At 49.0% G+C, this 22281-nt stretch overlaps 1 protein-coding gene and 1 pseudogene across 5 annotated transcripts in view; both read right to left on the bottom strand.

Moving 5' to 3' along the window:
- LOC144822965 (uncharacterized) overlaps window positions 1–22281 on the bottom strand; it is a 441318-nt gene that overhangs the window by 76505 nt on the left and 342532 nt on the right. For all 5 annotated transcript variants that reach the window (XM_078681052.1, XM_078681048.1, XM_078681050.1 and 2 more), the window contains one exon: window positions 4264–4350. In XM_078681052.1, the coding sequence (XP_078537178.1) occupies window positions 4264–4350 (87 nt within the window). The remainder of the gene's footprint in view (window positions 1–4263; window positions 4351–22281) is intronic.
- On the bottom strand, window positions 32–1527 carry LOC144825303 (small ribosomal subunit protein uS11m pseudogene; annotated as a pseudogene).

The raw sequence follows: 22281 nt of genomic DNA, 5'->3' as shown, positions 1-22281 counted from the left end.
CTAAAGACTGATGTTGAGGCAATACTTGGATTTAGATTTTGCTGGATTTTGTTTCTTTCTTAATCCTTCAAGCTTTCCATAGCCGGCATCCGTTGTGTGGACTTGGAGTGTGGTCAGTGATGGACATTGCTTCCAGTGCTCCCATAGTCAAGCCCTTGATAGCAGCAATCCGACCATGCCCCAGACCCTTCACGATGACTTGAACATGACACGCAGCCTTACCAGGGGCTTTTGACGCTGCAGAGATACCAGTGGTTTGTGCTGCAATGGCTGTGTTCTCTGCATTCTTGAAGCCCTGTGTCACAGAAGGGACGGGGAAGTGGCTAATTTTCAGGGGACATGACATGAATGTGCGTGTTGTTTTATGATGCTTTGATATGAGCTATTGGAATTTATTCGTACTTCTTTCCTCCTATCTTAAGCTGCTGTTTTCTAGTGGCATTGGTGGGAAGAGACAGAAATCCTTTGAGCTTTGGGATTCTGTGACTTCAGCAGTCCTACTACCATTCTCTTTAGATCCCTGCAGCTTTTGTACACCTGTGTGCACACCTCGGCACAAAGCAACATTTAGAGCTCATATGGTGTTGGTGGGAACTGTTCGCTGTTAGCAGCAATGAAGGACTTCGTAACTTACAAATTATGTGTAGTATTCATGAGATGCTTCTACTGCTTTGCTGGGAAGCCTCCAAGACCAACAGGTGCCGGTGTAGACAATTAAGTGGCGGTGCTGAGCACCGGAAACACCTGGCTCAAATTAAGCACTGCCCCCACCATACCTTCATCAAAGGACTCCAACGCATCAGTGAAGCCCTCGCTCCGAACCTCAATGCATCTATATCGGCGGCTACCATCCTAGACACATCAAAACATGACACAGTCCTATCACTTCTCAAGAAACCTTTCACAGACACATCTGCACTTGCCAAGTACAGACTGTTCTCTCAGCTGTGTACCCAGTCAAAGTTCCCGAGAAACTCATCAACCGACGCCTCACTAACAATCTCAGACACCACCAACTCCTCGACATCACAGAGCCCATCTTAAGCACCATCCACAGATGACATCCACATGATTCTAGACAGTGGAGACACATCGACCCTCACTCTACTGGACTACTATGAGGCTTTTAGCTCAGTATCCCACCCCATTCGGCGCCTACACAAGATTGGAATCCAGCTGTCTGAAACTCAACACTGACTTAGCAGAAGTTGTGATCTTCAGCAAGAACACCTTGTCATGTGACTCCATGTGGTGGCTGGCCAAACTAGGACCCATACCCACACCAAGAACCTCAGGATCTTCATCGACAGCAAGCTACACATGGCCTCCCAAGCAAAAGGAGTCACAGTTTTATGTTTCTGCACTGTGAAGAGGCTGACAAAAATCTTCCAATGGTTCCCAAGCAACACTTGTGACTAGCAAGTTGGAACTTGGAAACATCCTCTATGCCAGAATCAGCAAGCAACTCACCAGAAAACTACATACCATTCACATCATGGCAGCCAGACTCACCCTCAGCCTCTCCATGCTGCACTCTAATCATGCTGCACCTCATGGAGTAAGACTGCCTACTTATACACAATCATGTACAGTTCAAATTCCTTACAGACACCTTCAGAGCACTACACAACATTGGCCTTCCCATTTTACCTGTTGCATCTCCTATAAAACCTTCTAGAAATGTACTATTCGCACACACCCAAAGCATATGCTGAAGCAGAAACAGAGGTCGGACCTTCTCCTACCTCGATCCCAAAGAATGGAATATCTAACCACAAGACTTCAGAAACTCCTCTCTCCTTGAGTTTCACAAGAAGTTAAAGACCTGGCGATTCGAATAGTCACCCCCCCCCCATCTGCCCTTGGCAAGGCTAGAATCACACCTACTCAGTGCCAGCATACCCTCCTGGGTGATAACACAATGAACAAATCAACATAACATTACATATCAAGTCTAGCACAGTAATTGTATGTGCTATGATTTCTTGCAAAAAGAACAAATGATGGAAAGAACGCTGAACAATGTCAAACACTCCCCAGTACAGAACTCCGGGCCTAAATCCATTGTCTTTTTTACTCACCACACCATTCAAGTTTGGACCCAGTCATATGCAAATCAGTCTTGACCCTCCTCCCCATGGGAACAGTCCAGCCTGAACTGCCAGGACAGTTCCTCCCCAGACCGGCAACAAGCATCCTAGGACCGGTTTTCGGGTATGACCTCTCATCAAAATCAAAATCTGAAAGCCCTGGAAATTTTCAGCAGTTTTCCTTGTTCCAATTACACTTGAGACTCTTTTGCCAAAATATTTAATGACACAAAATATAACATTATCCTTCACCTTTCAGAAATTCTCTTGGGAGGTGGAGAACCCCTGGGTCAACAATAGGAGAGAAGAGGGGGGGACCGGGAGCTTGTTAAGGTCCAGTGTCCGTGCTCCTGGATGAGTCGTTATATCAAAAAAGGACACAGTTCCGTGACGAGAGGGTGCATGAATGTCACCCACTGTATAGATACAGTGTATGTGGCTCCACTGGCAGATGTGGTCCAATCGTATGGCGTGGAGCTAGTCTCTTACGCAGACGATACTCAACTGCTGATCTCCCTGTCCCAGGCTCCCTCTGTGGCTGCTGAAAACTTTAAAACCTGCATGAGTGATCTCGCAGATTGGATGTCCAAACACTGCCTCAAACTCAATGGCTCTAAAACGGAGGTTTTAGTAATAGGAGGTAAGGACACTAGCTGGACCAAAGACTGGTGGCCACCCTGCCTGGGACCCCTTCCCACTCCTGGTAGGGAAGCAAAGAACTTAGGTGTCTGGGTGGATACGAAGCTTTCGTTTGACAGCCATGTACATAAAATGGTAGGGAAATGTTTTGGGGTCATGAAAACCCTCAACCGTACCCTGGACCTCCTTCCCCTGGAGTCTAGGCGCACCATGATTCAGGCCCTAGTAACCTCCCGAATGGACTATGGTAACGTGCTCCTTCTAGGTACCTCGGAAAAAAACATCAGGAGGCTGCAGGTGCTACAAAACTCAGCAGCACGACTAGTGCTGAGATTTCCTAGAAGAGTGCCCTCTAAACCTACCTTAGCTACCCTTCATTGGTTGCCTATTAGGAAGAGAATCCTATTTAAAGCACTTCTCTGGTGCTATAGGATTATCTCTGATAAAGCACCATCCTACTTGGCTGACCTCGCCGTTCCCTATGAGCCTAACAGATCCCTTCGTTCCATGGGAATGGGTTTGCTCAAGATCCCTCGTATAAAAAAAGCGAGAATGGGAGGTCGATCGTTCCGCTCGTTGGCAGCCAACAAATGGAACTCCCTCCCCACCAACATTAGGCTAGCAAATAATTAGCTCACTTTTAGAAAACTACTAAAAACCCATTTATTGACCCTGTAGTTCTCTTCCTCAGACACCCTGATTCTTCTCCACAGCGCGGGGATACGCCCGGAGGCGTCACCATGTGCTTTATAAGCCCCTTTAATAATAATAATAAGAGAGAGGGTAGGTAAGAGGTAGAGAAAAGTCAGAGGGAAAGGGGGTGAAAAGAGGTAGATATTATTCCCCGGTCTCAAGGATACACTCCCGAAGGGGAAGATCAAATCTTGCCTCTCTTTCGCCCTCACACACCCCGAAGGATGTCATGCTTCATCATCGGGCTTTTTTGTGCTCCTCGTCAGACCGGCGCTGCAATGTCTGACGGGCCCCCGAAGGGTCTCTTTGGCGGAGATCTTTTAAAGAGAAAACGCCGTATGATGCATGCAGGTGTGAGGGCAGGGATTGAAAATGGGAGGGTTTCTTTTAAGTGAAGAAGTGCGTGCTAGTGAGTTAAAAATACCTAAGGGCATCCAGTCTGAGATACTTTTATTTATGTGGTGTCCTTGGTATAATAAAAAAATCAACAGGTTAGTGTGTCACGTGAGGTTTCTATGTGCCTATGTGACAGGTCAAAAGGTCGACATGTTTCACGCCTGTGTGTCAGAAAGATCGGTGGAGAACCCCACCAAATCCACTGGGTACAGTTAGGCGTGTTCACTACATTTACACGTATGTCGCAATGTGGTGTTTACATGATCGTTTTTTGACGAAGTATTTTAGTGCCCAGGCTAGCGCCAGCATGAACACGATACTTATAGTTCGCCTTGATATTCTTATTTTACAATGGCCTATTTCAAAACTCTTTGCTACAGTTTTTTTCCTGACAAAATGGAGAAAAATCTGCTAATGACATTATTTAATGAAAAGAAACATTTACCTTCGACTGGAGAGAAAAGTTGTTCTTTATTTGGTCTGAATGGCCCATCTGTTTCATACAACGAAGAGTCACAATTGATCGTGTTCCCTGAAAGTATAGAGCAGCCTTCCAATATAATGAAGTCATTTTTAGTAAACACTTTAAACTGTTCTTTTTATTTGCCTTATGTCAAATATCTACAACAGTGTCTGACGATTCCTATGGTAGGGACTCCAATATAATTGTAAGTCACATTTAACAAGACAGCAGATCTTTATTTTCTCTATGAAATGAATTCTGATCTGACATATTGACATCTACCACCACGAATGCAAGAATATATGTAAAAGAAAAATATAATACTAAAAAATATTTTTGGGGTTTTAAGTATCTTCTTCAGATTCCATATGTATTTCCATATGCAAAAGAACACATATATTATTGTCACCAAAACCTTACCTGTAATCACTCAGCTTCCAATGCAGTCTCTATTTCAGAACATTTTGCATTCCTTGGTAGCAACACAATTTATATTCTTTTTATAAGGATTGCAAATATGGAATAAAACACCTAAAGTGAGTCCTCACTCAGGTGGAAGAGTTTTGCAGGGCATGCGTCAAACAAACTGCAAAAAACTGTCAAAATGGGTCTTTTTGTAATCCACGAGCAATGTGATATGTTACATTAATAGAACCTGATGTTGATCCCTTTAAGATGAAAAATAGAGGCCACGAAGAGTTACCAGCCAACAAACAGAGCAACAACCCACTAAAGTGTTTCCCTGGCACGGTGACAACATGGCTGCCTTCCTCAACTGTGCCCATCGTTTCCGAGACCCACTACCACTGTCCACCCTCACATCCAGAGGTGCAGCTTTTTCCATCCCATTTCCAGGTCCAGAAAATAGTCAAAGGTGGCAGGGTAGGTGTAGTGGATGAAAATCAAAACATTCCAGTTACTATGCAAGATTGGAATTTTCAAATGTTCACCAATGCCCATCCACAGTTTTAATTGTGTACAGCCCTAGTTTTACTAAACAGCCAGTTCTTGAGTCCTTTCCTGAATTCCAGCAGTGGGCGTGAGGTCTGGCGGTGGAGAGGTAGGTCCTGGTCATGAGGTAGGAGAAGGAGCAGCTTGCACTGTAGCTTCGCTGTATGCAGGAGGAGTGAGCGAGGTGAAGGGAGGTGGATTGCAGGTGTCTGGAGATCTGGTGGAAGTTCAGGAAGTGGTTGATGTATGCGGGTCCTAGGTTGTGCAGGGCTTTATATGTGTGGATCAGCATCTAGAAGTGGCATGTCTTCTGAATGGGGAGCCAGTGGAGCTTCCTGAGGTGGATGTTGAAGTGGGTCCGTTTGGGGAGGTTGAGGATGAGTCTGGTCACTGAGTTCTTTATGGTCTGTAGTCTCTTCAAGAGGAGCAAGGTGATTCATTTGTAGAGTGCGGTGCCGTAGTCCAGCTGGCTGGTGACTAGGGCTTGGGTGATGGTACTTCTGGTGTTGATCAGGAGCCATTTGAAGATCTTGTGGAGCATGCGAAGAGTGAGAAAACATGCAGAGAAGACTGCGTTGAGCTGGTTTTTCATGGTGAGCTTGCTGTCTAGGATGATGCAGAGGTTGCGGGCACAGTCTGTTGGTGTCGGTGAGGGTCCTAGTTCTACAGGCCACCAGGAGTCATTCTACAGGGAGTTGTTGTTCCTGAAGATCAGTACTTCCGTTTTATCTGTGTTAATTTTCAGGAATTTGCCTTTCATCAAACCTATGATGTTTGTCATACCTCTATGGAAGCTGGCTCTCGTGGCGGAGGACTCTTCTGATTGCGAGAGCATGTGCTGGGTATTGTCAGCATAGGGAATGACATTGAATCCATGGTTTTTGATGATATCAGCTAGGGGGGTCAAGTAGGTGTTGAACAGGGCCGGGCTGAGGGATGAGCTTTGTGGGACACAGCAGATGATGCTCTGGTGTCTGGAGGTGTGTGGAGGAAGGCAGATTTTCAAGGTTCATTCGGGAAGGAAGGAGGCGATCCCTCTGAATTACAATGTGGTGGAGTCCCTTGATAAGGGTGTGGTTGCACATAATGTCGAATACTGCTGAGAGATGAAGGAGGATCAGGGCCGCTGTTTCCCCTCAGTCAAGGAGGGCTGTGAAATCATCCGTGGCGAAGATAAGTGTGGTTTCGGTGCTGTCGTTGGAGCAGAATCCAGACTGGGGGATGTCCAGAAGGAGGGTGTTCTCCAGGTGTTCCATGAGTTGGCAGCTGATGGGTTTTTCAAGAACCTTGGCAGGGAAAGGGAGCAAAGGACGGAAGTTCTCGAGTTTGCTGAGGTTGGCAGACGGTTCCTTGAGAAAGGGTTAGACTTCAGCATGTTTAAGTTCATCATGAAAGGTAGCTGTGGCCATGAATGCGTTGAGGATGGAGGTGAGTTTGTTGCTGATCCAACTTGAATCCATAGGCTAAAGATGTGGCGGGGACAGGGGTCTGTTGGTGCTCCTGAGTGGACGGAGTTCATGATGTCGGTGGTGCTTTGAGTGGTGAGCTGGTTCCAGGTGATTAGTAGATGGCCAGGGTTTACCTTTATGGGAGCGATGAGGTTGTGGATGTCGATGGTGATAAGTTGGGGCTCGAAATTTTTGAAGATGTAAGAGATCTCGTTGTGCAAGAAGTCCACCACGGTGTCGCAGTGTTCCTGGGAAGGTGTGATGATGTTTTCGGAGGCTGATGGTTTGGAGAATTCTCTGACAATGTTGAATGGTTCTTTACTGTAGGTGGCACTGGCCTTGATGCAGTTGGCGAGCACATTCCTTTTTGTCTTTTTCAGGAGTTGGTGGTATTCGTTGAGCGTACTTTTGTAGGATGTTCGGTCTGAGGTGCCCTTGCTGATAAGCCACCTTCTCTCAAGTTCTTTGCAGATGGGCTTTGAAGTTCTTAGTTGAGTAGTGTACCAGCTGGCCGGTTTGGAAGGTCTCTTTGGTTTTGTGGGCTTGATGGAGATGACTGTTGGCACAATCGGTGATCCAGACGGAGAAGCTCTTGACAACCTGTTCTAGGTTAGTTGAGGTGTCCGGGTGGGAAGAGCTCAGGGCGTCAGTTCACTGGCATTCTGTTACTTTTTTCCAGCTAAAAGAGGTGCTGGATGGTTTGGTGGTAGTGACAGGTGGACCTGTGATGGTACATTGGATGATAGAATGGTCTGTCAAGGTAAGCTGGCCATAATGATGGGGTTATGGGTGTGTCCAGCGATGTGGGGTCGGTGACTAGTTGAGTGAGGCTAAGGGCTTTAATGCTTTTAACAAGGTTGTCGGTGTTGGTGTCTTCAGGGTCGTAGAGGTGCAAATTGAGGTCTCTGAAGAAGATATAGTGCTTGGAGCCGATAGTGTGCGTGGCAATGAAGTCAAGGATAGTGTTGCAGAAGCTGGGGCAAGGTCCTGGGGTCTGTAGACGAGTGTGCCTTTGACTGTAGTTGGTGAGCAGTTGGCAGTTAAGATGCTTTTTCAAACAAAAAAGGAGGTACCCTCTGAACCAATAAGGGACAGGGTAGACGGCTTTAAAGAAACACAGGTCCCTAAGTAACAAAAAGTTAAGATGCTCCATGATCCAGATGGAGTCGTCTGTGGTAGTGGTGCAGTAGATGGTTTCCTTGTGGATGATGGCGATCCCTCATCCGAGTATGTTGAAGCACCAGCGCCAGATGTCCTGCCCGCACAAGCGCAACAACACCCGACGCCGCTACAACGCCAACTTCCTCCATGAACGCAGGCCGATCATCCACCTGCTTCCAGGCCACCCCGAAGCTCACCCACGGACCCTTCTCCTTCCAAATCTGCAGCTTCACCAGCCGCCGAACACCCCCATGTCTGACCCCGGATGCAACCATCTCAGATGCATACTACTCAACACCCGCTCCGTCCACAAGCACAACACTGAACCCTCGTTTACAGACCCCCCCGGACCCCGGTCCCATTTCAGCGACTCCATCACAGACATCGTCAGCAAGCACGCTCTTGCTTTCACAGACTACATCCTCCTTGGAGACCTGAACTTCCACCTTGAGAATGCCAACGACAGCAACTCCATCGCCATGCTCAAAAACCTTGCCAACTTCGGACTCAACAACTCGTCACGACTCCCACCCATTCCACCGGACACACGCTCGACCTCATCTTTTCCGCCAGCAACCACGTCACCTTCAGCCACACCACCGAACTCCAGTGGACCGACCACCATTGCATCCACTTCACCTTCAAGAAACCCACCACGCACCACCACCCGCAATGGACCCGGCACCACAGCTGGAACACGGCCACCGAAGACCAGCTCATCACCACCCTCACCCGAGACCCACAAACCGGCACCGCCACCTGCAACTTCAGGCAATGGATCGATGACTGTGCCAACAGTCGCAACCCGATCAAGAAACCCTCAAACAGATGCACCAACAGAAAGGCCAGCTGGTACACCACAGACCTCCAGGAATCCAAGCGGACTAGCCGAAGACTCTAGAAAAATGGCACCACAAACAGACAGAACAACCACGCAGCCCTCAAGAACGCCAGCCGCAAGCACCACCAACTCATTCAAGCCACCAAATGGATCTCCTTCAAGGAACGCATCGACAACAACGCGCACAACAGCAAAGAGCTCTTCAACATCATGAAGGAATTCTCCAACCCCAACTCCAGCTCCATCGACATCCCGCCGTCGCAAGACCTATGCGACTCCCTAGCCGCCTTCTTTCACCGCAAGATTGCAGACATCCACAACAACTTCAACACCCAGTCCTCCCAACAGCCACCAACACCACAGACTCACCACCACTCAGCCACAACAACCTCCTGTTCTACTGGACCCACATCAACGACAACGACACCATCAAAACCAAAAACACTACCCACTCCGGCTCACCATCCGACCCCTGCCGTCACCACATCTTCAACAAAGTAAACTGCATCATCGCACCCCAACTCCGGAAGATCATCAACAGCCCCTTCGAGACCGCCACCGTCCCGGAAAGCTGGAAGCACGCCGAGACCAACACCCTACTTAAGAAACTAACAGTGGGCCCAAATGACACCTAAGAACTTTCGGCCCATCTTCCTGCTCCCGTTCCCGGTGTAAGTCATTGTAAAGATTGTCAACAGGCAACTGACCCACTTCCTCCAGGACAACAACATCCTGAACCCATCCCAATTTTGATTCTGCAGCAACCATAGCACAGAAACCGGCTTCATCGTTGCCACCGACGAAATCAGGACCATGCTGGACAACGGCGAAACCGCAGCCCTCATCCTCCTGGACATCTCGGCTGCCTTCGACACCGTCTGCCACCACACCCTACGTACACGCCTACACGAAGCAGGGATCCGCGACAAAGCCCCGGACTGGATCACCTCCTTCCTCACTGACAGAACCAGAGGGTCCGCCTCCCTCCTTTCCGATCTCAAGCCACCATGATCACCTGCGGCATACTCCAAGAATTATCCCTCAGCCCAACCCTTTTCAATGTCTACACGGCACTACTCACCAACATCATCCGATCACACAACCTCAACATCATCTCTTATGCCAACAACACCCAACTGATCCTCTTACTCACCAAGGAACCCGCCACTGCCAAAATCAACCGCCTCGAAGGAATGAAGGCCGTCGCCGAATGGATGAAGAACAGTCGCCTGAAACTAAACTCAGAAAAGACAGAGGTCCTCATCCTCGGCTCCACCCCCTCTGCCTGGGACGACTTTTGGTGGCCGGCCGCACTGGGAGCCGCATCGACACCCCCCGACCACGCACGCAACCTGGGGTTCATCCTGGACTCATCGCTCTCAATGACCCAGCAATTCAACACCGTCTCCTCCTCCTGCTATAATACCCTCCGCATGCTTCGCAAGATCTATAGATGGATCCCCACCAGAACCAGAAGGAGGGTCCCCCAGGCCCTCGTCAGCAGCAGGCTGGACTACGGCAACACCCTCTACGCAGGAACCATGGCCAAACTACAGAAAAGACTACAACGAATACAGAACGCCTCTGCACGCCTCATCCTCGACATACCCCACCACACCCACATCACAGCCCACTTGAGAGACCTGCACTGGCTCCCAGTCAACAAGGATCACCTTCAAGCTCATCACCCACGCTCACAAAGAACTCCACAACGCCGGACCAGCATACCTCAACAAACGACTCACCTTATACACCCCGAACCGCCAGCTTCGCTCCACTGACCTCGCCCTCGCCACCGTTCCACGCATCCACAGGACGACCACCGGCAGCAGTTCATTCTCCCACCTCGCTGCCAAGACCCGGAACACCCTCCCCACCCACTCGCGACAGACCCAGAACCTGTTGACCTTCAGGGGTGCCTCAAGACCTGGCTATTTGAGCAGTGGCGCCCCCCCCCCCCACCCCCCATAGCGCCTTGAGACCCTCACGGGTGATTAGTGTGCTCTACAAATGATTTATTGATTGACTGATGTGTTATCTTGTAGCCATTGGGTGTAGCTGGGCGATGTTGGGCGCTGATGTGGGGTGAATGCGGGGTGAGCCAGGTCTTGGTGAGGAAGATGATGTTGGGGTGAGCGATGAGATGGTGTCCCAGATCTTGGTGGTGTGTTTGCAGAGAGATTGCGCATTAAGCAGGAGGCAGTGGAGATGTTCTGGGATGCTAGTGGTAGCCGTACGATCCGGTGCTCCAGTGTTGCAGGTGAAGAAACAGTGAAAGGTCCTAACATAGATCGAGGTGAGGTGTGACAGCAGTGATTGTCACAGGGTCTAGGGTCAAGGGCTTGGGGCTTGGTCGCGGTGTAGCTTTGGGTGGCGGGAGAGCCAGGGTTCCTGGCGCAGAACAGGCACAGATGGGGGCAAAAAAGCTTGTCCTTGACATGCCAGTTGCATGTGGCTGTGCTGCGGCCTCTCTTAAGTAGGTCCTGGCAGGAGGGAGGGAGAGACGATGGGAGGCAGGAGGGAAGGATCGGATGAAACTGTGGGAAAAAAACTGCTGTATTGGCAGAAAATGAAGAAAACAACAGGTAAACAGCGTTAAGCAAAAGATAAAGTTTAAAAAGAGGAGCCTATGAAATTAAATGTTACGGCTATACAGAAGGGGAAACAGTGAAGAAGGCTGGATACAATGTTAAGGCAGGCTAAAGATACAAAGTAGAAGCCGAGAGGGGCTAAGCGGAAAACAACTATTAGCCATATCACTGTACACAGTACAATGAGGAAAACAGGCAACAGGAGCGATACACAACAGAGGGGGAGATGGCACGAGGACAAGCTTAATGGGGTCGTGCTGTGGCCTCCATTAAGTAGGTCCTGGGAGAAGGGTGGGCGCAGGGAGGCGGGAAGCTGGAGGGAAGGATCGTGGAAAACGGCGGGGAAAGAATGCACAGCAGCGGAGGAGCGGCTGCAAATTGGGGTATTACATGTCAAAAATAAATAGCAGTATTAACAGAAAATGCAGAAAACAGGTGAACAGTGTTAAACAAAAGTTAACAAAGTTTAAAGAGAGGAGACTATGAAATGCAGTGTTACGGCTATAAGGAAGGGGAAACAGTGATGAAGGGTGGATACAACGTTAAGACTGATGATACAATGAAGCAGCTATTTCTCACAAACCCTGAAGTAAAATACAATTATAATTTGAATTCTTTCACAATCTGCAGTTCCATGAGAGACTGCCACCTTGGTCCCATCAGAACCTCAAGGAATCAGGGGAACTGCTTGATCAACAAGAGCCACACTTAATGATTGCTTAGTGAAGGTTAGATTATACCAGTATGGCACACAAATGAAACCAGGGCAACTGCTCCAGGTATGTCCTTTTACAGAAGACGGAAGAAGGCAATGTCACCTCAAAGACCTGAAATTCGAGAACAGGTTAATCTGAAAGCAGTACTTAAAGATGGTAGTTGTGTCAGAGGGGATTCGATACTTCCAATGTGGTGAGTAGAGGTCTCTGTTCACTGAAAACAAACTCTTGAGGTTCCTCAACTACAGAGTATACGAAGGGCACTGTCAGTTATTGTTCTAACCTATAGGACTGAGGTCTGCTCCTGAAGTCTTCACAAAGTGCCTGGCAACCTTAGGCTCATCTTCACATCCACATCTTTTCCTACCTAAATGACTGGCTCATAAATGCGGCATCGCTGGCACATCTCCAGGAGGCAAAGTGAAAGTGCGCACATTAATTTGTAGCTTTAGTTTCTACTGACCCCCTCAAAGGAGATACATTTTCCTCGGTGTTCATCTGTACTGCAGGTGCTGAAGAATATAGCCAGCATAACATAGGGTTCAGGCTTTAATTTAGAGGCCTGCTTGATTAAAAGTGTCTACTGTAGTGGCAGCCACACATTTCATGGATCTGTCTGGGCCTCCTGTTCTGCGCCATCATGGTACCAATGTGCAGGCTCAGGATAAAGGTCCTGCAAGAGGAGCTCCTCCTACACTGCATGCAAGAGACCATGGAGTGGCAGAATTAGATTCAAACGACTTTCAGCCCTGAGCTGGTGAACTTGTCATCTGCATTTGATGGCTTGCATGCACTTCCGTCCTCCACAACCAATGGCCATGTAGATCACAGATGCCTTCATCAAATGTTGGAAAGCACATAACAACATTTGCTGTGCTAATGTTTTCTGAACACAAAAGAAAGTGCACTTCAACATTTTGGAACTGCAAGTGATAAAGTATTTCAGGTCATTACATTTAAAAAATGTCCCCTGCATTTGGCACAATTTCAGCTATCAATGTCAATGTTGAGATCAAATCCGGGTATGATGCTGCTGAGGCTGACTTTGAGGGGAACGCCATTGAAAACATAGATGTCTTTGATGCTGCATTCAGTAGTGACAAACGCACCAGTCCAAATGTTAGATATATCAAAGACACTATCAGCAGTGAGTATTTCAGCTCTTGTGAAGCCAAAGCCACGCTACTCATCCAGTTCAATGGCTTCGAGACCCATGACACGAAGGCCAACATTGAGGGCTGCATAACTTTGAACAAAGTGAGAGACTACTCCTCAAAACTGGACAAGTACTTTGAATGAGTAATAGGTGATTTCTGAGGACAGTCACAGCTAAAGGGCTCCCTCCTGCCGAGAAATCTCATCATGTCTCCCCAGGTGGTGCTTGGGATCTCGCATTTAAAAAATGGAACAGTTTTGAATACCTCTGTAAATCTGAGACAAAATCAGAAAAATTAAGGAAACAGCCTATAGTGTGTCACCCTTTGCTTTCTTTCTTTTTGTAAAAAAAGGCCTTGCATACATCATTCTGTAATATCACAAAATAGAGATGTTCTTTGAAGAAACACTGGACAAAAGCCATAAATAAAGGTTTTTTTCTTTAGGATCCATTACTTAAAGCAAAACTGCACTCTGTCTAGTACAGGAAGAACCGGAGAAACCCCAGAGGCAGATCTGTAGCCAATTGGATCCCTCTGTGTAGGCTGGTATAGGAAAAGATGAGGAGCTCTTGAAGTTCTGCCATGCACTACCATAAATGGCACTTAACAGTCTAAATAAAGAGAGATGCTAGAAGATGGGGTCGTGACAGTGCCCTGTTCTGTGACTCCACCTCTTACCTGCATCCTGCAGAAAGATGTCATGTGAACCTTGAAGGAACAGGTTTGTGGATCCAGCGTTCTTGTAGCGTCCTGTTTCTTCAAAAGTTATGTTTTTGTTGTGAGGCGCTCATGCAGGGCTGGACTGTATCCAGTCCCCAGGTAGGTAGGGCAGTGGGCTGGGCTTGCTGGCGTGAACCAGATCAAGTTTTAGCTTTAAGCTGTATTTAACTCTTTTGTGCAGGGCAGCACCCTCTCAACAATTTCGATTTCAGTCTGTCCTCAAAGAAACAGGATCAGGAGAAGCGTGGCTCAGTGGTTAGAGGCGGCAGACCCGGAAGCTGAGATCAGCCGTGGACCAGGGTTCGATTCCCCGCCTCGGCGGGTCTCGGGCTCAAAAAATTCCACGGACTCGATAATTCTCGTTCCGGTGCCTACTCAACTCACGGGGTCACACTCTGCGACTCTGGGCAATAGCTTGCTTAATCTCCACTACGGCCCCTCGCGGCGGGATGCCTGGCTTTCACCTTGTGGACACCCTGCTGGGGTATCTCACAGGGGAATACCAGGACGGGTTCCCTAAGCAAGCGCCGAGATGCCTACGGGTAGTCGTGCGCTATACAAGAGCGTAATCATTTCATCATCATTCATCATTTCATTTCATTTCATCATCCAATCACGAGTTCATATATCTGTATCATCGTCTGCCCTGGACGTGGAGATCAGTGAATTATTACAAAGAATGGAAAAATCCTGAAAATTATGTCTTCTGAAATGTTTGACTCATTTATATTATTTGGCAAAGGGTGAGCTGAATTTAACTCCTTTCTGAAAGTTCATCTTAAGTTAGCTAGCTAGATGGGACATAATTCTGTAATTTATGAAAACTTTTTCTTATCTGATGCAGTAGATCACAAAGCAGAAGCAGCATCAAAGAATGATTTTCCTCATCTGAACCATATCAACAGAGTGACCGTCTATGTTATCTATACATCATAGTCTCTCAAAAACTTTCATGGTATAGCTTCTGCACGTCAAAGGGGTATAGATTGTGTTTATCTGTTGTTTGGCGTGGAAATGCGGGCACAGTTCCTATCTGATGTGACTTGCAATATCTTGAAAGCCACTGCTTTAGCTGCCATTAAGGTTATCTAACAGACTGGAAAACAGAAGGTGTTTGGTAGACATGTCAGCCTTAGGGTGGTCTTTCCCCAAACGTTTTGCCTTACTCCTCCATTTTTGCTGATATTGTTTTTGTTGGCCTTAGGACTCTGCACACTTGCTAAAGTGCTGGTGCTCTCTCCTTCAAACATAGTGAAATTGACTTACACCCAACTGGCACATTTAATTCAATTGTATGCCCCTAGGTAAGTGGTACTACATGTACCCAGGGCCTGTAAATTAAATGCTACTAGTGGTGTGCAGCACTTATTATGCCACCCACTTAAGTTGCCTTTAGACAAGACTCGAGCCTGTCATTGCAGCCTGTGATGCAGTTTTATTCTGACATTTCGACCAGGCCAAATCAGCTTTTCTGCAAGGCCTAATCCTTTCTTTATTTAATAAAGCCTTTTTATTGGGTTTTCACAAACAGTCAACAAATGGACATAGTAGAATAGGCAAAAACAAAATACTCAGCTGTGACATCCTAACCAAGGACCAAATGAAGATGAAGATTACAATCTTTGGTGCCCAAAGTACTCCCACCAAGGACCCCATATCGTATAGTGGTTGTGTGGGCAGCCCCAGGCTGCATACACCGGTTTCTCTATTTTGGAACAGCAGTTTATCGCCTGCTGCCTTGGGCAGCATGCAAGCTCTAGTTCTCTTTTACCAAGTAATGAATCCATCCCCAAAAGATATCTCTCAGAGTGCCCCCTCCAAGTCCTCCAGCAGGCCTTGGAGTCGATGCTCAGCAAACAGTCAATGGGCCATTCCAGCACCCCTGACAAGACCCAGAGGAGTCAGGACCAGTACTTGTGTATAATGGGGCATTACCAGATCGTATGGTAAAAGTCTGCTTTTTCTGCCCCACATCTAAGACATGAAGGCAGATTGTTTGCACTCAACAACCTAAGTGGATTCAAATATGTAGTGTGCACGACTTTTACCTGGATCATCCGGAGACAGGAGGAAATGGCCAATTTTCACAGGCCATGGATGCCCCCCCCCCCTCCCATTCCGCATCTTCCAGGGCATCAAACCGTGCCTCCCACCAGGAGCTGAGACCAGTGAGCAGGTCCAGATCATTAGTGACCAGTGAGCGGTATGTTTGAGGGAGTCATAAGAATCTTGCCTGCCAATTCAAGGACCCCTTCGAAGATGGGCCTATGTACCGACAGAGAGTGGTGGAGCCATAAGAATCTGAAGACCTGAGAGTGGTGTAAATGGAAGTCTGCTTACAAGTCTGAGTAGGATAGCACATGTGAACACTGCCATACATCACCCAGACATGAAATACTGAACAGATCCCAACTCTATAACCCTTCAAACCAGCCACTTGGCAGAGGAAGGTACCCCTCTAGAGAGGTATTTGGAGCATAGCCCTACCCTCCAGCCAGTCCACTTCCTGTCCACGTGCCATACAGTAAAAAATCACTTTGGTCAAGTCCGGGAGGGAGAGGGGTACCGGTGATCTGTACAAGTGGTCCACCATCACATACCAGGACATAAGGGACATCTCTACCCAGTATGCTGGATCCTTACCACCTTTAAACAATCAGTCATTCAGAACCACCAATTATGAGGACCAGTAATAGAGATGGAGGTCGGCTGCCGCTAGGCCACCATCAAAGATGGATTGCACACTTACCGAACGCTATGTGGGGAAACCTGTGCACCCACAGAAAGGGGTCCACCATGGCCTTGACGAAGCGAAACCAAGCCCCGGGAATGGCATGGGGAAAGTTCTGCAAAACGTAAAGGAAGAGAGGAAACACCATCATTTTAAACAGTGAAATCCTGTCCTTAATATTGAAGGGGAGAGAAAACGACTGCTCTAGATCACCACGCATGTTAATAGGGAATTTAGAATAAACGACCATACCAGACCAGCGAGAGAGGCAAAATATACATGCCAAGATAAAGAAAGCTTAGCCGTCTGAGGAGGATGGGGGTCCACCAATCATGGTTGTGCAAGGGGCCCATCAGCAGAAACAACAGGGACTTTGAGTGGTTGCTAATGAGGCCAGATATTTATTTATTTATTTAAACACTTATAAAGCGCAACGAAGGCCCATGGGCATCTCGGCGCTAAGTATCTGCTCAATTCAGCCTTACAGGAGGATATGATTATTGGTCAAATAGCCACGTTTTGAGGTGCTTTCGAAAGGACCATAGAGAGGGGCTACTTTTTATGGACAATGGCAGAGTGTTCCACAGCTTGGGTGCTGAAACAAGAAATCTTCTATCACCCCATGAAACCAGTTTGGTACGGGGTACTTCCAGCTGGAAACGATCGGAGGACCGCAAGGACCTGGTGGGCCGGTAGGGAACAAGTTGTTGAGTGAGAAAGGCTGGTCCCTGGTTATGCAACGCCTTATAGACAATGCAAAGGGCCTTAAACTTAGTTCTATTCCTGATGGAAAGCCAGTGAAATTCTCTGATGGTTCCTGAGACTGATTGATATTTAGGGACATCACCCAGCAGTCTGGCAGCAGCATTTTGAATGGTTTGCAGCTTATTAAGGACTCTTTCTTGAGAGTTCAGGAAGAGGGCATTGCAATAGTCCAAGGTGGACAAAACCAGGGACGTGATCAGGGTTTTACCAGCTGAGGCAGGGAGAAAAGGGAGAATTTTTTTAATAATTCGTAATTTATAGAAGGCGGAAGAGGCAATCTGATTTCGTGAGGGAGGAAAGTGAGGCGGTCGTCAAACATGACTCCCAAGTTCCTCACTTTGCTGACGGGAGTGGGGGGGGGACCCATGGACTGTGGCCACCAGCGGGAAGACCATTCTGGGGTTAAGTTTCCAAAGATAACCACCTCGGACTTATCCGAGTTCAATTTAAGGCAATTGGAGGCCATCCAATTCCCTATGGCCTGCATGCCCAGATTGAAATTATCGGCGATTTTTTGGCCATCATTTCTGATATTTAGGACCAACTGGGTGTCATCAGCGTAGGATGTAAGGCTCATCCCGTGAGCTCGAATGGTATTGGCAAGGTCCGACACGTATATATTGAAAAGTGTCGGACTCAGGGATGAGCCTTGGGGTACTCCGCACGGCAGAGACAGGGAGGTGGACTGAAAAGGCCCTATGGTGACCACCTGAGTTCTTTCAGCAAGAAAGGAAGCCAGGAGAGTCCTAGCCTTGTGCCTAATCCCCAGGTCTTCGACACGGTCGATCAGGATGGCATGATCGACCGTGTCGAACGCCGCCGACAGGTCCAGCAGTATCAAGACTGCTGTGCCACCCGCATCGCGAATGGTTCTAATATCCTCTGTTGCCTTGATCAGGGCCGTCTCCGTCCCATGATGTTGGCGAAAGCCAAACTGGGAATCATCCAGTAGATGGTAGGTTTCTATAAAGGCTGACAGTTGGACATTCAGGGCCTTCTCGACAACTTTTGCCAAAATAGGCAGATTGGCAATAGGTCGGTAATTTTTGATAGATAGACCTCAACAGCATAACATCCGATGCGGTGGTCCTCGACTCCCATCTTCCATTGGAACTCCCGGAGGTGTGCATCATAGCAGACCCAGGCCAACAGGGGCTCGATTACTAAGGCAAAGATGAGCGGGGACATCCATCTATTCCCCCTCTAGATCAGAAACTCCCTTGAGGGGGAGCCCTTAACCTTTCCCTTTTAATACATGTATGACAACCCTAGGGTAGCCCCTACACAACCCATAGTGCAGGGTGCAGTGTATTTGAAAAGATGGACGTATACTTTTTACTTTTATATGTCCTGGTAGTGAAAACCTCAAATTTGTTTTACACTGTTTTGCCCTCTGTGTCCTTTTTTTCCTCTGTGCCCTTTTTTGACTTTGCCTTTTGAGCCCCTTTGCCTTTTGCCTCTTGTGCCCTTTTGCCTTCTGTGCCCCTGCACTTTGCCCGTTTTCCCGCCGCTGCGTCCCCTGCGGCCCGCCCCCCTGCTCGCCCATTCGTCCTGCTCCCGCCTTCCAGATACTCCTCCCTCACAACTCCCTTTATTATGACGGCTGCGCGGCTGGCGCGCCAATGGCACGCCAAAGGCAAGCCTGTCTGCGCCCGCCCGCGCCTGGACTGTGCCCAGCGCCAGACACCCTGGTCCCCCTGACCACCACGACTACCGGCGCCACTACGACGCCAGCACCCTCCACATACTCAACTCCGGACGATCAAACACCTGCTTCCTGGCCGTCGTGAAGTGCACCCAAGGACCCTTCTCCTGCAGGAACAGCAGCTACACCAGCCTCCAAGCTGCCAAACAACCCACCGAGTCATGACGCAACCACCTCATAAGCATAGTACTTAACACCTGCTCTGTAAGCAAACACGCCGTCGAACTCTGGGACCTGCTCGACACATCCTCCCCGGACATCGCCTTGCTAACAGAGACCTGGTTGAACGCCTCCTCAGCCCGATATCGCCATAGCCATTCTGGACGGCTACAAGATCACCCGCAGAGACTGTACCAACTCAGCTGGAGGAGGAATAGCCATCGTTCACAAGAACACACTCAGGATCTCGAACAGCACCGACGGTAGCCTCAGCACCGCCGAACACCTGCACTCCCAGATACACATCAATGCCAACACCACCCTCAGAGGAACACTCGTCTACAGACCTCCCAGACCCTGGCCTCAGTTAAGCGACTCCAACGCCGACCTCATCAGCACGCACGCCCTCGCCTCCACAGACTACATCCTCCTCGGAGACCTCAACTTCCATCTCGAGAACAACAATGACAGCAACTCTTCCACCCTGATTGACATCCTCGCTAACCTCAGACAGCTTGTCACGACGCCCACCCACTCCGCTGGACACACGCTGGACCCCATCTTCTCTGCAAGCAACCACATTACGACACCACCGAACTCCACTGGACCGACCACCACTGCATCCACTTCACCTTCCAGAAACCCACCAGGCACCACCACACTCACCAGACCCCCCGCCGCCGCTGGAGAAAAGTCACTTATCACCAGCTAATCACCACCCTCGCCCGAAGCCCGCAACGTACCCCACCGACACCGACACTGCCGCCCGCAACCTTAGACAATGGATCTACGACTGCGCCAACACGCTCGCCCCGATTAGGAAACCCTCCAACAGACGCTCCGACAGAAAGGCCAACTGGTTCACTGCCGAACTCCAGGCCTCCAAGCAGACCTGCCGAAAGCTCGAAAACAAGTGGCGCCACGACCAGACCCTAGCCAACAATGCAGCCGACAAGACCGCCATCCGCAGACACCATCACCTCATCCAAACCGCCAAAAGGACCTCCTTCAAGGACCGCCTCGACCGCAATGCACACAACAGCAAAGAGCTCTTCAACATCGTGAAGGAACTCTCCAACCCCAGCTCAAACACCAACAACATTCAGCCATCACAAGACCTATGCGACTCGCTAGCCGCCTTCTTCCATCGAAAGATCACCGACATCCACAACAGCTTCGACAACCAGTCCCCCAGACAGCCAGCAACAACTAAGAATCACCACCCACCATCCGCACCATCACCCTGCTCACCTGGATCCACGTGAACGACGACAACACCATCAAAACCATGAACACCATCCACTCCGGTTCTCCGTCAGACCCATGCCCGCACCACATCTTCAACAAGGCCAGCTCCACCATCGCACCCCATCTCTGCAAGATCATAAATATCTCCTTCGAGACCGCAACCTTCCCAGAGAGCTGGAAGCACGCAGAGATCAACGCCCTACTAAAAAAAAAAAACAAGGCGGACCTGAGAGACTTCAAGAACTTCCGGCCCATCTCCCTGCTCCCGTTCCTGGCAAAGGTCATTGAGAAGATCGTCAACAATCAACTAACCCACTACCTCGAGGACAACAACATCCTGGACCCATCCCAGTCTGGATTCCGCAAAAACCACAGCAACGAAACTGCCCTCATCGCCGCCACCGACGGCATCAGAGCCATCCTGGACAATGGAGAAACAGAAGCCCTCATCCTCCTGGACCTCTCAGCCGCCTTCAACACCGTCTGCCCCCACACACTACGCACACGCCTCCACGATGCAGGGATCCACTACAAGGCCCTGGAATGGGCCAATCCTTCCTCTCCGGCAGAACCCAGAGTGTCCGCCTCCCACCATTCCGATCCCAAGCCTCCGAGATCATCTGTGACGTACCCCAAGGATCATCCCTCAGACCGACCCTCTTCAACGTCTACATGACATCCAGCTGATCCTCTTCCTCACCAAGGACCCCTCAACCACTAGAACCAACCTCCATGAAGGAATGAAAACCGTTGCCGAATAGATGAAAAACAGCCGACTGAAACTGAACTCGGACAAGACAGAGGTCCTCATTCTTGGCTCCACCCCATCCGCCTGGGACGACTCCTGATGGCTGACAACACTAGGAACTGCACCAACATCTACCGACCACGCACGCAACCTGGGTTTCATCCTCGAGGCATCGCTCTCCATGTCCAAGCAGGACAACGCCGTCTCATCCTCCTGCTTCAACACCCTCCACATGCTCCGCAAGGTCTACAGATGGATCCCCACGAGACCAGAAGAACGGTCACCCAGGCCCTTGTCAGCAGCAGACAGGACTAAGGCAACGCCCTCTACACAGGAGCATCGACCAAACTCCTGAAACAACTACAACAGATACAGAACTCCTCTGCTCGCCTCATCCTCGGCACACCCCACCACAGCCACATCACACCCCACCTGAGAGACCTGCACTGGCTCCCCGTCAACAAGAGGATCACCTTCAAGCTCCTCACCCATGCTCACAAGTCCCTCCACAACACCGTACTAACATACCTCAACAGACGTCTCACCTTCTAGACCCTGAACCACCAGCTTCACTCTGCCGACCTCACCCTGGCCGCCATCTCCCGCATCCGAAGAACAACCACTAGGGGCAGATAGTTCTCCCACCCGCGCGCCAAGACTGGGAAAACACCCTCCTCATCCACCTGCAACAGACTCCGGACCTTCTAGCCTTCAGAAAACTTCTTAAGACCTGGCATTTTGAGCAATAGCAGCACCTACCCTCCCGCCTCCAGCGCCTTCAGACCCTTGCGGGTATTTAATGTGCTCTATAAATGTATTGATTGATTGATTGATTAACTACTGCAAATCCTCCTCCCCATAGGATAACATTGGATTAGCTTATTACATTTAATAAGTGATAACCTTTAATTGGGAGCAGGTAGCAATATCAGGTTTGGTGTCTAAAGAATTGTAATTTAAAAGCCTCTAAAGTCGAATTTTAAGTCACTATTCCCAAAAATTCCACTTTTAGAAAGTTTGGAATTTTTGGGTCCCAACCATTTGGTTCCTGAAGTCTCT

This window comes from Lissotriton helveticus, chromosome 3_1 (genome assembly GCF_964261635.1).
Source record: "Lissotriton helveticus chromosome 3_1, aLisHel1.1, whole genome shotgun sequence".
Classification (NCBI taxonomy): domain Eukaryota; kingdom Metazoa; phylum Chordata; class Amphibia; order Caudata; family Salamandridae; genus Lissotriton; species Lissotriton helveticus.
Note: the sequence above shows the minus strand (reverse complement) of the source record. Positions and strands in the feature narration are given on the sequence as shown.